At 42.9% G+C, this 17,831-nt stretch overlaps 1 protein-coding gene across 1 annotated transcript; it reads left to right on the top strand.

The window, feature by feature from the left end:
• Window positions 1–5,156: 5,156 nt before the first annotated feature.
• LOC135704964 (protein G12-like) lies at window positions 5,157–5,915 on the top strand. Its single transcript, XM_065226501.1, has 2 exons — window positions 5,157–5,196; window positions 5,255–5,915. Exons 1-2 carry the CDS (start codon window positions 5,194–5,196, stop codon window positions 5,870–5,872), a joined length of 621 nt encoding a protein of 206 aa, XP_065082573.1. The 5' UTR covers window positions 5,157–5,193; the 3' UTR covers window positions 5,873–5,915.
• The last annotated feature ends 11,916 nt before the right edge of the window (window positions 5,916–17,831 follow it).

Below are 17,831 nucleotides of genomic sequence, written 5' to 3' on the forward strand. Positions count from 1 at the left end.
CATCGACCACCTCGATTTCGTCACCGTCAATCTGAACTCGGAGTGGGAGGCTAACATTGTCTTCCCTAAAACCTTTAACTTTCATGTATTTTGTCTTTGATGCGTTGATGGCAAGTCCAATCCGTCTAGCTTCAGCCTTCAGTCTGATGTACGTTTCCGCCATCATCTCAAAGTTCCGTGCCATAATGTCAATGTCATCGGCGAAGCCAAGGAGCTGGATGGACTTCCTGAATATCGTGCCACTCGTGTCTATCCCAGCTCTTCAGATCACACCTTCTAACGCGATGTTGAACAGCAGACACGAAAGTCCATCACCCTGCCGTAACCCCCTTCGAGATTCAAAGGGACTCGAGAGTGTCCCCGATACTCGAACTACGCACATCACTCGATCCATCGTCGCCTTAACCAATCGCGTCAGTTTATCCGGAAGTCCGTACTCGTGCATAATCTGCCATAGCTGATCTCGATCGATTGTGTCGTATGCGGATTTGAAATCGATGAACAAATGATGTGTGGGCACGTTGTATTCGCGGCATTTCTGCAGAAACTGCCAAAACGCGAAAATTTGGTCCGTGGTAGCGCGGGTATGAATCCCGCCTGGTATTGCCTCACGAACTCTCTTGCATATGGTGACAAACGGCGGTATAGAATTTGGGAGAGTACCGTGTAGGTGGCGCTCAGCAGTGTGATCGCGCGGTAGTTGCAGCAATCCAACTTGTCGCCCTTTTTGTAGATTGGGCATACGACACCTTCCATCCACTCCTCCGGTAATATCTCCTCCTCCCAAATCTTGGCAATTACCCAGTGCAGTGCTCTAGCCAGTGCTTCACCACCGTATTTCAATAGCTCACTTGGTAGTTGATCTACACCAGTTGCTTTGTTGTTCTTCAGCCGACCGATTTCCTCCTCAACTTCTTGAAGATCAGGGGCCGGTAGCCTGTCGTTTTCTGCGCGTGCTCCAAGGTCTATTGCCGTGCCACCTTCGTTTTCTGCTGCTTCACCGTTGAGGTGCTCGTCATAGTACTGCTTCCACCTCTCAATCACCTCACACTCGTTCGTGAGAAGGTTACCGTCCAAGTCCTTGCACATATCGGCTTGCGGCACGTAGCCTTTGCGCGAACTATTTAGCTTCTCGTATAACTTCCGTGTGTCGTTTACGCGGTACAGATTTTCCATCGCCTCGCGATCTCGGTCTTCCTGCTGACGTTTCTTCCTTCGGAAAACCGAGTTTTGTCTGTTCCGCGCTTATCTGTATCGCTCCACATTCAATCTCGTGCGGTGTTGCAGCATTCTCGCCCGTGCTGCATTCTTCTCCTCTACTAACAGTTTGCATTCGCCGTCAAACCAGTCATTTCTTCGGTCCGAGATTGCAGTACCTAGTGCCGCTGCCGCAGTGCTACCTATGGCTGAACGGATGTCCCTCCAGCCATCTTCAAGATAAGCTGCGCCAAGCTGCTCTTCCTTAGGTAGTGCAACTTCCAGCTGCAGCGCGTAGTCCAGGGCAACTCCGGCGTCCCGTAGTTGCTCAATGTTGGGTCGCGGTGTTCGACTTTGACGTGTGTTATGCACCGTGGAGAGTTTTGAGCGCATGCATACTGCAACTAGGCAGTGGTCCGAATCTATGTTCGCACTGCGGTACTTGCGGACGTTGATAATGTCGGAGAAGAATTTCCCGTCGATTAGAACGTGATCGATTTGGTTTTCTGTGTGTTGGTCAGGTGATCTCAAGGTGGCTTTGTGGATATCCTTGCGGGGGAAAAAGGTACTTCGAACTACCATACCCCGGGAGGCTGCAAAGTTCACGCATCGTTGGCCGTTGTCGTTCGATACGGCATGCAGGCTGTTTGGCCCGATTGCCGGTCTATACATTGCCTCCCGTCCTACCTGAGCGTTCATGTCACCGATGACGATTTTGACGTCCCGTTGCGAACAGCCGTCGTACACCTGCTCCAGCTGCGCATAGAACGCTTCTTTCTCGTCGTCGGGTCTCCCTTCGTGTGGGCAGTGCACGTTGATGATGCTGTAGTTGAAGAAACGGCCCTTAATCCTCAACTTGCACATTCTCGCGTTTATCGGCTGTCAACCAATCACGCGTTGGCGCATCTTACCCAGCACTACAAAGCCGGTTCCCAGCTCGTTGGTGGTGCCACAGCTCTGGTAGAAAGTAGCCGCTCGATGCCCGCTTTTCCATACCTTTTGTCCCGTCCAGCAAAGTACCTGCAATGCTACGACTTCGAAGTTGCGTGGTTGAAGTTCGTCATAGATTAACCAATCGCAACCCGGGAAGCCGAGCGATTTGCAGTTCCATGTTCCGAGTTTCCAATCGTAGTCCTTATTTCGTCGCGTAGGTCTGTGTCGATTGTTCCGATCCGTATTTCTTTCTTCGGTATTTGCAACTTTGTTTTTTTTTTCCAGGGCGGCTTGTTGGGCCTGCCCCAACCCCCTGTCTCGCCGGGGGACCATCGTGCACAGCTCTGTTTAGAGTCCCACGCTGGCACTAGGACGGTGATCAGCCGCTCCTAACGTGGAAAACAGACGCCGTTTTGAGCCGCACCTCCATGGTGAACAGACGCTCGGGTTTGGTGAAGCATTTCCTCTATGACCGTACTATGGTTACCACGCCAGTGTACGCAATCTATTTGGTTCAAATACAGCATTCAATAGTGCAACATATTCTTGTTTAGCAGTTCAGAATTTTGCTGTTTTGAAAATCTTTTAAAGTCTGACGATAAAGTCAAAACGGGTCTGGTTTTAAAAATTAATTTATGCAGCATTCTATCCCTTAATAAACTGTGTAATTAGTCAATCATAGACCTGCTCGGTATTTTTATTTATTGACAAAGTGCTCCATAAAGGTGTTTTATCATTATAAAAGCAATTATAAACCGTTCGGTTTAAAACGGGAACAAAAAGCATACATTGCTGCTTTTTGGTGTAAATAAAGTGTATCCCAAAACCCTCCACTGTTTACAAATTAAACTAAAAATATGGATCCGCCTAGAGACCGAGAAAAAATAAACAAGTAGGGCTTTTAAATAATGAATCACAAGTAAATGCCGATGGATAGTCGAGAAAAAAATACTAGCGATACTAGGAAGAATAATTCTAGCGATACTGTTGTCGGAAGGGAAAATGAATCCCTTTCCAGAACTTCATGGGATGTCAAGCAGCTCCGTCAAAACCGGTCAAAAACAACGGAGCAGCCGACTGAGAAGAGTGAAGTGAATGCGCACGAGCACAGGTTGCCGGCTTCCAGTGGCACTTAATATTGATGGGAATACACAAAATATTGTCAATGGCATTTGCGTCGCGTTCTGAATAAAAACAGACCAGCCTTCTCCAGAAATAACATTGCCGCAGTGTAAAACTGGGGCTGCGGAAAAATGCCGATGGACAATTCAGAAGCTGTCAGTCAGCTGGAAATTGGCCGCCCTCCGAACCATACCAGCATTTTCATTCTGCGAAAGAGTTGACCCTACGGAAAAACCCAATCAAGCACACATAAAATTCCTCGTAATAGCCGGAGAAGGGAAACTTTTCGGGAACGATTGAGGTTTCACCTGTTCCAAGTTACGTCGATACACTTCCTGATTAACTGCTTCTGATGGATGATATTTGCCCTTATCGAGGACGCAACTTGTGGATCCAATGCTGGAGTAGAACCTAGTTGAAATGATCGCACAACAAAACTATCGAAAAATAAACAAATTTTGACGTTTAAGTTTTTCCAGGCAACTTTGCCACCATTAAAACCGTCATAAAACTAAACGGAATAGGATCAAGCAAAATGGCTTCAGATAAAAACAATTCAGTTTGCAAACTAACGTCATAAAAACAGCATTAAAATATTTTGCATTTGTTATGGATTTCATGAAAGAAAAACAGCTTCTTCACGAATGGATTATGGAAAATTAATGTTTATGTAATCGCCATGTTGTTATTGTTCCATTTGTTTTTTACTATCTTCGTTTTTCAAGATGGTTTTCCTTAAAAATAACTTTATTCTCATCAATTCATCAATGATTAGTAATAGAGATTTATTATGAGTTTTGATAATTTTGGTAATTATTTCAATTTAATGATGATGAAATTTATGACAGATTTAGTTTTGAATAATTAATTTGACAAGAGCGGATGATATGTATCCCTTTTGATCTTGATTGATGCTTTATTTTTAGTGCGCTTATCAAGCGTCAAAGGGAAATGGCGCGAGTATTGATGCCAAATGGCTTTTATTGTAGTTTTAATAAATATTTCAAATGGTGCTCAATGCTTTCGTCGTATAACCTTTTTGCAGCAAATCAATCTTGAAGTAACTCGAAAATATGCCCTTCAAAACCTTCTCCAAGGTGGGCCAACTAGACATATTCTAGTCTTGATGAGGTTTTGGGGGATGTAATAAAGGCAAAGCTGTCTTGACCAGGGTTTTATGAACGTTATTTTATAGTAGCCTTGTAGTACTGCATAAAACGTTACTTGTGAAGTGGCTCTTCCTGCCTTATACGGGCCTTATCACAACCTACAAATATTAGTATAGCCATTGCTCAGCTGCGGAACAGTATACCCTATAATAAATAGTTCTACGAGAATTTGGCAGAACACATCCCGCAAATCATGCATCCCTAACTGTGTACTTAGTAGATTGAAAATAACTGGCAAAGGAAGCGTCTAATGTTGAAACATAAAATCAATCACTTAACATCGAATTGCATTTTTGACCATGACAAAATCAAGATCAACTTAATATCTTCATTTGAAATCATGTACTTACGTACCCTACATAAAGCAGGTGCTATGCGTTCGTTTATTGTCATCATTATCAGCGTAACGGCAATTACTTTCCAACTGCTACTGATTCTACAATGTTGTTCTGATTGACGAAATGATGACAGCGCAGTTGAGGTAGCTGATAAGCGATTTATAAAGGTTACTTTCTTGAGTAACGACTCTTTGCTTATCAATTTGCGGTTGCAATGTTTTAACGGGGGAATGGCCCACAACGCGTTAACGGCATGATTCGTGTTATCATAGGGCCGTATCGTACGACAACCGTTCAACGGTTAGTCGGTTGGTAACAGCTATGCTGATATCGTTGATCACGATAACGGATTGATATTTTCGGCGGTATAAAAGGTCTGGGTTGTTTGGGATTGGAAGTCAGTCAAGTTCTTCGTTGCAAACATCGATAGCAGAATGGTAAGTCTTGAATGGGATTCTCTTTGGACAGTTCTCAAAAACATGCTCTATCCTACAGCAGAAAATTTTCATCATTTTGGCCATCTTTGGCCTAGGCTTTGCCAGTGCCAATCTCCGTACGGAGATGGATGAGCTGATCGAGTTCTTAAAGATGGAAGAAGTTCGCGAGATCTACAACTGGTGGATCGTTCATGACGCCCAGGTGGGAGAGATTTACGCCTTCCTGCAGACTGACGAAGCCAATGAAGCTTGGGTTGTGATAACGACCAGCAATCCCGACATGCAGGAGATCAGTGCCTGGGCCTTGGAGCGAGGTGTCGATCTGAAGGATTACCTAAACCGAATTGCTACCGTCTTGGGACTGTCTCCGATTGGTACCCGTGCCTTGAGGAACACTGCCGCTCGTAGCTGGGCCAGCATGATGGAGGAAATCCGCGCCGTACAGGATCTGGATGGAGCTAAGGCTCGCGCTGCGGAGTTCATTGATGATCCAACCAGCGAGTTTGGAGAGCTGCACCGCATGATCGCTGCCCAGCACGAGTCAATCCATGGAACCTTTGAAGATCCGGCCGTTCGTCGTGTATCGTCACAGCTGCGTGCTTTCGGTGTGGATATTGACGGATTCATCGAACGTCTCTACGATTTTTTCGGATGGGATCACAGCGACCACCACTAAATGATGAGATATGATGAATAAATCTGATACTTTTTTGCAATAATTCAAATGTGTTGGAATCTGAACCTATCGAACGTGATATTTTTCACACTTCACCGGCTAGAGCTTATCGCCACATCGTCACGACTGCAGCAACAAAGTTGCAAATGTTTCTATTCGTTCGACGGAGGAATAAACATCCCCAGTCGAAAGTTAATTACCTGTTCAAGACCTAGTGTAACATCTGGATCGCGCGCAAGTCGTGAAATCGTCTCCATCGCTGATCACCTGTTCTAAACACACGGGGGTCGGGAGGTTACTTGCCTCCCCCCTCCCCCTCCCCCTAATCCGTAAACAGAGCCATTTGAATGTCAGATCGGTTTTCTACACCTTCAATCGATGTACCGCTGACTGGTAGAGTAGCACGTATGTTAAGGGGATTGTATCGGAATGTTACCTTTCAAGTCGTCGTCGTCGTCGTCTCACAATGGAGGAGAGTTGCAATCAAACTGCACCTATTTCCACAAATCCCAGGAGGTTGTTAGGAGCAGTTGATGACACTCCTCCGAGAAATCACAAACCTCCGAATTAGGTGCCATTGAGATCGGTTTGCTAGTGTTGTTGCGAAATATCCCCACTCTAAGATAGTTCTTTTGCAAAGAACTCGAAAAATTTCACCGGACAGTCTATGCACCAATTACAAAGCAGTCAGCGTGCAGAGCGACAATTACTCGCGCAGAAATCGAAGATTGGGTCAATATAAGAAGAAAAAAAATATGCTGCAATATGAATGCCGCGTAGCGTCGGCAATCATATCAATTAAAGTGTGTTATTTTTCACAGCCGCAGAGCAGAACTGCTTGGTCGTCGTCGTTGTCGTCGTCGTATGACGGTACCTACTACAAGAATACCGGTTCAGATTGTAAATTTTGCGAGGGTAGGACGCATACACACCCCGACAACGTGCTGCACCGTGGCTCAAGGCTCCAGCATTTGGTTCAATGCTTTAGTCGGAGAGAAGCAGATACTTACTACATGAATCAACTGGCGAGACCAATCCCTGATTCGTTGCGAAATTTGTTTGCTCGGATTATGGTTTGACGAAGAGGAAATGGAGTGAATGTTTTTCGTATTGTTCATGATAGATATTTCTCACTTCGAGATTTGAGAAGATCTGTACGATTTCCAAGAATCAAGTATCTATAGAGTATACTGTGTTATCCTACCTATAAACAGTTGTTAACTGCCCCGCAAGTAATAAAGATTTTTCCTCCGATCACCGAGCTAATGCGGTGAAAAAATTTCACTGAGAAATTGAATTTGCTAGATCATTAGCCACATCACATAGTAACCATTGGCATTATCCAAATCAGGCAGCATCAGCAGTGACGGTTTGCGGGCAGGTGTTCAACTAAACACCATCCATCGGCAACGACTTAACCAACAGATAATTACCGAAAGCAAGGCAGGCAAAGAAAAAAACTTGACTCTCACTTCTCACTTATTTTGCTAACTGCGTTTATCAACACCATCTATCTGCTCTAAGGTGTTATAGGCCGCATCGCGATTTGCACAATTCACTAGAGCACAGCCACACCAAAGGAAAAAGGTTCCCTTAATCTGCCTCCTTCGGATTGTGGATTTCTTTGTAATCCGTTTGTCGGTCTTTACCCACCACGTGGCCCGGGTTGATTTGATTTCGATCTTGTAATTACTTTTACTTTTGCTAAACTAAGTCAGACAGTCATAGCGGTCTCGCGGAGTGTGTTGTGATCACGGTTGATGCCGGAGGCTCTTGAGGCTCTTATTTTTGCGCTTTCATCATGTGGGAAATAAATGGGAGAGGAAATCGTTTAGGCTTAGCTTTAGAAACCCAGTGGATCAACTGCTACCCAGTCTTATGTAAGTGAAAGTGCAAACTCGAAAATAGTTAGGAATTCAATAATTTCACAGATTTAGTAAGTTTTGCACACTTTTGGAGCTGTCCATTAACCACACAGACAGTGTGGACATGTGGACAGCCCTTTGACATATATAGCCGTGAGATATGTCCATGAGCAGAAGCAATGCAAACAATTCCCTGAAACACGATTCATATTCATACAGCAATGGTGTAATAATTGCCGAAGACATCTTTTGCCCTACTTTAATAATGTTATATTTAAAATTGAATTTCCGTATCGGTTTCAATGCCACTGCTGCTGGGCGCTGAACACCATGTTTGCGGAAACCAGTGGACCTTACAACTCACCATCCTATAAACACCTATTGGGCTTAAGCCAACTAGACCGGCAATCAAACGGAGAATCATTTTTCGGTTGGTCGATTCCCGATGCTTCCTTCCACTTGCGTTTGAGAGAAGGAGAGTCAGTTCCGGGGTGATCTCAGAGGAGCCTGATGGTAAGCAAAACTCATCACTGTTACGTGGTTTTAAACGTATAAGTTCTTCGTTCCGTTCGATGGTGTAGCGCTGCACTCTGATTGTTGGATTAGAAAAAAGCGTGTCTAACAGCGGATAATTACTCGCTTCAGATGTTTCACGTGAAACGCTACTTTGAAAAAGAGAATCACATGTTGCTGATCAACGGTAGCTCAAAAACGATTTAATGTGAAGCGATAGCCACCACAGCTGACATTGAATTCAATTTGATGCATTCTATTGCAACTGCAAAGCAAATGTTCGATAATCTAAGAAAGTTCTTTTCCTTAAGTACCGTACCAAGTGCAATATTTTTGTTGTTTCAGGGCGTAACAATGCATTTGTTATTAAAAACATTACAGGGGATATGACGGTTTCGAAACTTTTTTACGTATAATCGTATGTGTAGTCCTAGAGCGCTGAACTTCAGCATGAAGGTGAATTATATTCCAGGGCAGCGTTTTGCAAAAAAAAAAAATAACGCTATAAGGCTTCATTTATCCTCTGGCGATAATAATAAAATTAAATAAAAATTAGGTAAAGATGTGCCGTCATTTCCCCTATATGAGAAACATCAGTGATCAAATAAACCCCACTGATTATTTTGACCCCATTTACGTTACTTTGGAGGGTGGTTTTTAGCTCTCGGAATATTGAATATGCAGCGGTAAAAAAAAGTTTTGCCTGTACTACCCAACGTTTCGGTAATGTATTTCACCTTCTTCTGGGATATAAAGCTTTGTTTCTAAATTACAGAAATCAAGTATTTCCAGCTCAAAACGGCAAAAATAAAGTCACTTTTATCCCGACTCTTTCAGATTTGAATAAAACGTTGCTACACAATATAACAATTTACATTAAAAATATGATCAAAACAAAGTGTGGGAGAAGTTGTAGAAATGATCTATTCTAAAAAATATGTACTGGGAGAAAAAACACTGTAAAACCGTGTTTAAAAGATAATTTTTTTTGGTAAGCATTGATGCTATGCCCTTAAATTTGGTGCAGGGTGCTGAAATTCTTCCAATTTTTTTCAGATGCTTCAAAACTAAAAATTAAAAGGCCTACAAAACTAAAGAAAAAAAAAGACTAATGTAGAAAGTTGTAAATAAGTCTTTCACTGTAAAAAATCATTGTAAGTGATTTTTTTATAATAAATAAATAAACTTTAAAAAATTTTGTCACTGTGTGAAAAATCATTGCATGTAACATACAAAACCGTCTATACGGTAGACATCACACTCTCAGATTTCAATAAAACTGTGTAGGGGTGAAGGCTTTGCCTAATTAAGCAAGTTAAATAGAGCATAATATGATTTTGTTCAATAGAGTCCTAGGGCACGCAATTACCTTTGAACCGAAGGTAGTCATGCACCGTAATTCAATTCATGAAGTACTGTTTTAAGAACATTATTCACTTTAATTGCTATGCAGAAAAACTTAAATAACAATAACTATAGAACGTTCTTTAATTACTGTGGTACAATATTTTTCAAAACCAATTAATAACAGTTTAAAAGTTTGTTCGTGCAGGCGACTACTACTGCCTCTACCTCTACCCTTAACATAAAATAGCTACTGTACCTACCCATAGATGTCACCACTTGTCCTTGTATAATTGTCATTGCTTGTTTTGAAGTTTCGTTGTTATGCTACAATAAATAAACGTTGCATACCTCCGCCATGGCAGGACGGTCAAATAATCGTTCTCGTTTCAATATTTCCTTTTATCACACAACGTAAAAATCTGGTCCTATCGGTGCGCGATCAAAGTTTTTTAATTACATACTTACCTTACCAATCCGGCTTAGGCCTTGTTGTCCTCTGCTGTCCGAAGAAGTCGTCTCCACTCTACTCGATCCATAGCCACTCTTCGCCAGCCTCGTAGTCTGCGAAGGGTCCGCAGGTCGCCTTCTACTTGGTTGATCCACCTTGCCCGCCGCGCGCCTCTTCTTCTTGTTCCTGTTGGGTCGCTTTCGAGAACCATTTTCACTGGGTCGTCGTGCGGCATTCTTACGACGTGCCCAGCCCACCGTAGTCACCCAATTTTTGCAATGTGGACGATGGATGGTTCTCCCAGCAGCTGGTGCAATTCGTGGTTCATTCGCCTCCTCCACGTTCCGTCATCCATCTGCACTCCACCGTAGATGGTACGCAACACCTTCCGTTCGAAAACACCAAGGGCGCGTTGGTCCTCCACGAGCATAGTCCAGGTCTCGTGGCCGTAGAGGACCACCGGTCTAATCAGCGTCTTGTAGACAGTCAACTTCGTGCGGCGGCGAATTTTATTCGACCAGAGCGTCCTCCGGAGTCCAAAGTAGGCACGATTTCCTGCCATAATACGTCTTTGAATTTCTCTGCTGGTATCATTTTCGGCTTTCACCAGTGAGCCCATATACACGAACTCATCGACCACCTCGATCTCGTCACCGTCAATCTGAACTCGGGGTGGGAGGCTACTATTGTCTTCCATAGAACCTCTTCCTTTCATGTATTTTGTCTTCGATGCGTTTATGGCAAGTCCAATACGCCTAGCTTCAGCCTTCAGTCTGATGTACGTTCCCGCCATCGTCTCAAAGTTCCGTGCCATGATGTCAATGTCATCGGTGAAGCCAAGCAGTTGGATGGACTTCCTGAAGATCGTGCCACTCGTGTCTATCCCAGCTCTTCTGATCACACCTTCTAACGCGATGTTGAATAGCAGACACGAAAGTCCATCACCTTGCCGTAACCCCCTTCGAGATTCAAAGGGACTCGAGAGTATACCCGATACTCGAACAACACGCATCACTCGATCCATCGTCGCCTTGACTAGAGTCGGTGTATAATGAGTCACGCCAAGAGTGAAGCCAAGTCTACCTATTGAACTGTCAAATCGGCTACCTATCGTGCAAAGTAAATAAACATTACGATGCTATGAAAGGTCTACGAAAGGTATTGCAATGAAATATAAAATAAAATTGAAGAAATCATCATAAACACGCAGCGAGCATTAAATGGTCATGGGATACGTTTGGTTTTGATCAGTAATGAGAATTTCTACTATTTTTGATAAGATAATTTGACAAAATCACTGATATTATGATTCACTACAGCCGTTATTTTTGGTTCTCGCTAGAAGTCATTTAAAGTTGACGTAGAAGTCCTCTGTTGCCAAGTGAAAAGAAAGGGAATCCTTCGGAAACCGTGATGCGAGTTCAACTGTTTTTCTCTTGGCGTGACTCATTATTCACCGACTCTAGCCTTGACCAATCGCATCAGTTTATCTAGATGACACTTCTAGTACTGATCAAAACATCTTTATGACGAACCAAACGCATTTGCTCTAGAATATGATTTTCCTGCCATTAACGAGAACATCATTGATAGTAAGCCTAAGTTACAATTAATCATTACAAAGTTACAATCTAATTGATCTTTCGAAATTAGTCTAGTTAGGAAGTTACAAATCTATCACGCCAAGGACCAGTGGTCAAATCCCACGCTCAACCATTTTTGTTAGATTATTTTTTGCCACTAAAATTTAATGGTTATTAGGATGTTTTCCAAAACATTCTATAAAACTATAATCTACTTTTACAGGCTCCTCCCCTTGCTTGGTTTTCTGTCAAGTGTGAGAACTTGATGGATGGTAAACAATGGTTAATCAACAAGCGGAGTTGGTCTACTGGAGAAGTTACAAACCTAGCAAGCCAGCGGTGCCGGTGGTGTAGTGGTAAGCGTGATAATTTCTTACCTCAGCAGGCCTGGGTTCAATCTCAGTCGGCGCTGCCGGGATGTTCCGAGGCATAACATCTCTGATCACGCCTTCCTTCTTCTTTTTCTTCTTCTTCGCATTTCAAGCTTATTGCATATCGCATATTAGCTTATTGCGTGCTCTCAACTTAGTGTTCTAGATGCACTTCCACAGTTATTAATTGAGAGCTTTCGATGCCTGTACCATTTTTGCATTGGTATAATTGTGTGGCAAGTCCAATCATACTTCTATGCCCAGGTAAGTCGAGAAATTTTCCAACCCGAAAAATTCCTAGACCGGACCGGGAATTGAACCCACCCACCTCCAGCATGGTCTTGCTTTGTAGCTGCGCCTTTACCGACTGAGCTAAGGGAGGCCCTTCGGAAGGGAAATAAAGCCGTTGGTCTCCGGTTCATGAGTTGATGATGGGTATGTAGGGTTCACGTGTGGGAGCTGCCTCCCTGGCATTGGTAGCATTGGTGCTCAGCACGGAAAACAAGATCGACGGAAAACAAATCAAAGAAGAATCCTACATTAGGTTATGTCTTATTTTTGTTTTGGAGAATACATTTTTGCCATTTAATTAGATTGGTTATTATGGTGTTTTAAAAAAAAACATGTTAATGATTTGTTTTATGATTAATTCTTCGAAACTTGGGCTTTTTTAGTTGTATATAAGTATGAAATGAAGTATTTTCAAATCTAATTGATAACTCATATATTTCATTGAGCAGCATTTTAAACACATTTATGCCAAGTTGTGTTGCTTGGGCACTTTCATATTTAATAGTTACCAGTGTGCCACGCATCTGCTCAGCAAATTTCCAACCAATCCCTTCATTGAATTAATTTATGTCAAGCCTTATCATTTTCAATTTGTTAGTTTAAAAAAAAATCCAACATATAAGAAATGGTTTTCATCTAAAACTATGCACTAGATGTAAGAGCTTCCCTGTTTCCATCTATTAACGTCCTTTTATGCAAACCACCTTGAAGAGGTGGATATAGTTCATTTAGGACGGCCAAATCGTAACCAGTGCCAAGCCGATTAGCATCCCCAGGTAGCGATAATCACGGGCTACTAAGAGTTGGCTAAAACCTATCTATTTTCTCTGTCATCATCATCACTGACACTAATGACTTATAAACAATAGTGCATTAGTGACGACGATGATCCCCCGTTCTTGTTCGCATTACTGACGGCAAATATCACCGCCAGCAACCCCACCGGGCACCGCGTGGAGGTAAGAATCGGAGTTCAGGTGCACAGATCGACTGATCAGCTGGCAGAGCCCGACAACCATTGATTAGCGTTCTTATGCTCCTGCTTTGCCCGGTAGATGTGAGAGCGTAGCTTCAGCAGTGATTTTTCTCCCTGAGCGTATAAATTGACCATTTTTTATTGGAAAATATCATCTTGAGTAGCAACCACAAAAGCGCAAAGTTTCATTGAAATCGAAGAGAATCAACAGATTTCTTATTTGGCGTGGCTTAGTCAAAACTGCGAAAAGAGTTGAAAAGGCATCCTGAGTAACCATCAGGAGTAGTTAGGTTAAATCAAACGGTTTCAACTACATGGAGAACTTTTCTAAATGGTTGAATGTAATTTAAGAGTTACAGTGAGGAATCCTTGTTCCTGGATGGATCTTTCGCCAGGATATTTTTTTTTTTTCGGATATATGGACACCGCTGAAAAGGATAGCATATCCAGTCATCATTTTACCTGCCGCAGCTCAAGCATCTAAGAATCCGAATAAATCAATACGGGAAAATTTTCTGAATAGCAAAACACTAATTTCCTTTCTATTTCCTTTTTTTCAGGTACGTTCATTTTCGCTTTCATCAAGTTGTCGGTATCTCAAGTATGTTAAACTATCGTTATGGGTAATTTTTTATTTGCGTTTATAAATTTAGCACTTCAAATAGCAACTAAAGCTGGTTCCAGTTAAAATCTGTAAGCAGAATTTATTTAACAGCCCCTAGTGGCCGGTTTCGTTTTAAGAGCAATTTGTTATAAAAGAGCTTATCTTGCAGTGCTGAAATCACTATTCGTGCTGATTTAAAAAAAGTTATGCCAGATGGAAGACGAGAGAAGAAAACATATTTTGAACAAAACGTCGACATAGCAGACATATCAAAAAAACAATCCCGTTAACAAACATGTAACATCTTCGGCTTTACTTCGTGAAGCAGCCTGCCAACAATTCGGTCTTTGATCGCTTGTCATTTTGTCATTTGGAGATATGCATAATTCCTTGCATTCTACAGTTTGTTAAAACGCTCAAAAGCAAGCACTACACGGGCTAAAATATTTCCAATACTCAGAAATATTGACAATCATATTGATGCAAATATTGACGACGAATATATTGATGAGCATATTGACGCAAAATCAAAAAAGTTTATGACTCCCGAACATATTTTTGATAACATTGATGGAAATATTGACGAAACTTCTGTCGTGTGGGGCGCACTAAAGACCTGTGAAGCTTTGTCCAGGTATGACAAACTCTCACTACAGTTGGGTGGTATTTAAGGGGTAGGGGATGACTCCGTGACCTGGCCAGCCTTACCTTAAAGTTGAATGTAATCAAACCTATATATAGGTGGAAATATATACCTATATTTCCACGACACATAAAGTGAATGTTTGGATCGTAAGAGTACTTTCCTTAATTACTTACAATGGCTTTTAGGAAATGTATTTTCCATATCAGGATGTTTCTCCAAAAACAATCTAAATAATGCAAGAAAAAAAGTCATGCAAGGTAAGGTTGGCCACCCCTAGGGGTAAAACAGCCACATGGAATATCACGTGATCCTGGCCATATAGAAGGTTACTTTCTACTGCACAGTTGTACAGTAGGTCAAGGCCAATTGGTTAGAGAACAGTTGTCCAGAGTTTGCTCACTATGCAGCGCTAATGGGCGAGTCAATTTTCTGTTTAAAATATATCCTGGGATTTCGACTATATAGGAAGTTTCCAACCTCGGGAAACTTGTACAGCTGACCAAGGTAGTCTAAATTGTGGGCAAGTTAGTTCAGAATTATCTAACTTTGTGGTGCTAGTGTGCATATAGATAATGTGTTGTGATTCAAAAAGTTCAATGAAGGTTTTATGGTGGTGACTTTTGTATTAGAAAGAGTGCCATGTTCCCTGTTTATGTGGTGAATATTTTTGTATTTTATTACTTTTTGAAATTTTCCAAAATTAGTTTAAACTTGTGTTGGTGCTGCCATGGTGATTGTTATTGGTGAGCTTGTTCCAGTTAAAACAATCTGTTTGTTTCCTGGCGGGATGACCACGATCGCGCGTAATCGTTTTTTTTTTGGTTTTAGATAGAACATAAGAAAAGCGATACTGTCGGTAAGGTATGCATCCAAGTGCAAGAACATAGTTGAGTCTTATGGGGAAAATACATTACGATTTATCCCAGGCCACTATTGAAGAAAATTATACCTGTTAGATCTTGGGCGGAACGCTTCGGAATATTTAGAAAAATATAGTGCACGCTTGATCCAGTTTAGGCTACATTATTGACTGCTCGCGAGAACGTAATTTATTTTTAATATCTTGTTTAATCAGGGCCCTAACAATCGTTACGTCAGCCATAGCTTGTTATGATGTAAGAGGCACGATAGCCTGCGTAAAGAGTGGAACTCAATGAAAGCCTAGGTGTTTTTTCGTAGCTATTAGTTTTCGGAGTTGAAAGATTGTCGGTTGCAGTGGCTTACTTACTAAGCAGAACACTTTATATTGAAAAATAATTTAAAATCGCTTGGTTATCGTGTATTTAGCGAAACTTGTCGTCGGTGCCGGGTTTGAATGGTTACAACAAATCGAGTAAAGACATGCTGTTATATGAGGGGCTTGGTGGCTCTAGAGCGATCGTTTTTGCTTCATGAGCAGAACATCATGAGTCTAATTTCAGGCCCATCCACATTCAAGATTCGTCAATCGCTTTATTTGTTAATATGACTACATGGTAATAACAGCAACTCGATGATTATAAAGGAGCTGGTTTGCTTACTGAGCAGATGATCTACTGAGCAATCCCAAGCTCCTTCGTGATATAACTTACTTACTTAAGGGTCCTGTGCACCACCAGCGGTCGGTGCAAAGGGCCAATGTGAAAGACTTCCATCCTGGGCGGCTGTTCGCTTTTGCCTTGACCTGGGCCCAGGTCAGATTTCTATCGACTTGCTTAATTTCCTTATTAAGGCTCCGCCGCCATGAGCCCCTGGGTCTGCCTCTGCTGCGATGTCCTGCTGGATTCCAATCCAGCGCTTGCTTGCAGATTTCGTTTCCGCCCCGTCGAAGTGTATGGTCGACCCACCTCCACTTTCGCTCTCGAATTTCTGTTGCTATCGGCTGCTGATGACATCGACGATGGAGCTCGGCATTCGAGATCCAGTTGTGAGGCCACCAGGCACGAATAATGTACCTCGAATTTCTGTTGCTATCGGCTTCTGATGACATCGACGATGGAGCTCGGCATTCGAGATCCAGTTGTGAGGCCACCAGGCACAAATTATATACCGCAGGCATCGGTTGATGAAGACCTGCAGCTTTTGAGTGTTCTCCGCTGATACACACCACGTCTCGCTGGCGTATAACAACACAGATTTCACGTTCGAGTTGAAAATTCGAATTTTTGTGCGTTGACTTATCTGGTTGGATCTCCATACGTTTCGTAAACTCGCAAAGGTAGCCCTAGCCTTCTTGATTCGTGCACCTATGTCGCTCTTGGTCCCACCGTCCGACGCTATTTGGCTGCCAAGATATTGGAAACTTTCGACCTTCTCCACTGCTTGCCCCGCTACCGTAAAGTTGGAAGGGTTGCCCGTGTTGATATCCAACGATTTGGTCTTGTTGACGTTGATGGTAAGACCCGCCGCAGAGGAGCGTTCGGCTAGGTCATTGAGCTTACTCTGCATATCAGAGCGCCGTTGTGCTAGTAGAGCAACATCATCAGCCAAATCGAAGTCGTTGAGATGCTCCATGGTGATAGGTTGCCATAGCAGCGCACGGTTCGGTACACGGTCAATTGCACCTACCATGATCTCGTCGATTACGATGAGAAACAGTAGCGGTGATAGTATACATCCTTGTCTCACACCACCGACTACCCGGATAGGGTCTGACAAGGCTCCGTTATGCAGAACTCTGCACGTGAAAGCCTCATACTGCGCTTCGATGAGGTTGACGATTTTATCCGGGACTCCCTTGCGTCTCAGAGCGCCCCACAGATTCTCGTGATTGAGACGGTCGAAAGCTTTTTCGTAGTCAATGAATACCAAATAAAGGGACTCTTGGAATTCATTGACCTGCTCCAGGATGATGCGGAGCGTGACAATATGGTCCACACAAGATCTTCCGGCACGGAATCCTGCCTGCTACCGTCGGAGAGTCGCGTTGATCTTCTCCTATATCCGATTCAGGATAACTTTGCACAGAACTTTGAGAACAATACACAGTAACATGATGCCTCGCCAATTGTCGCACATAGTCAGATCCCCCTTCTTTGAGACCTTCACTAAGATGCCCTGCATCCAGTCGGCCGGAAAATTCGCGGTGTCCCAGATATTACAGAATAGTTGATGCAACATTTGTGCGGATAGCATGGGGTCAGCTTTGAGCATCTCTGCTGATATACGATCGACCCCTGGAGCCTTGTTGGATTTCATGCTTCGGATAGCTGCTTCAATCTCCTGCAGTGATGGGGCCTCGGAATTGACGCGAGTGATGCGCCGCACCCTAGGCGGATCATGCCGAGATGTTGATGGCTGGTTGGCCGTCGAAACTTGAAGAAGTTGTTCGAAGTG

Source organism: Ochlerotatus camptorhynchus, unplaced genomic scaffold (genome assembly GCF_037179485.1).
Source record: "Ochlerotatus camptorhynchus isolate MF236.1 unplaced genomic scaffold, CSIRO-AGI_Acam_v1.1 ptg000253l, whole genome shotgun sequence".
Taxonomy (NCBI): domain Eukaryota; kingdom Metazoa; phylum Arthropoda; class Insecta; order Diptera; family Culicidae; genus Ochlerotatus; species Ochlerotatus camptorhynchus.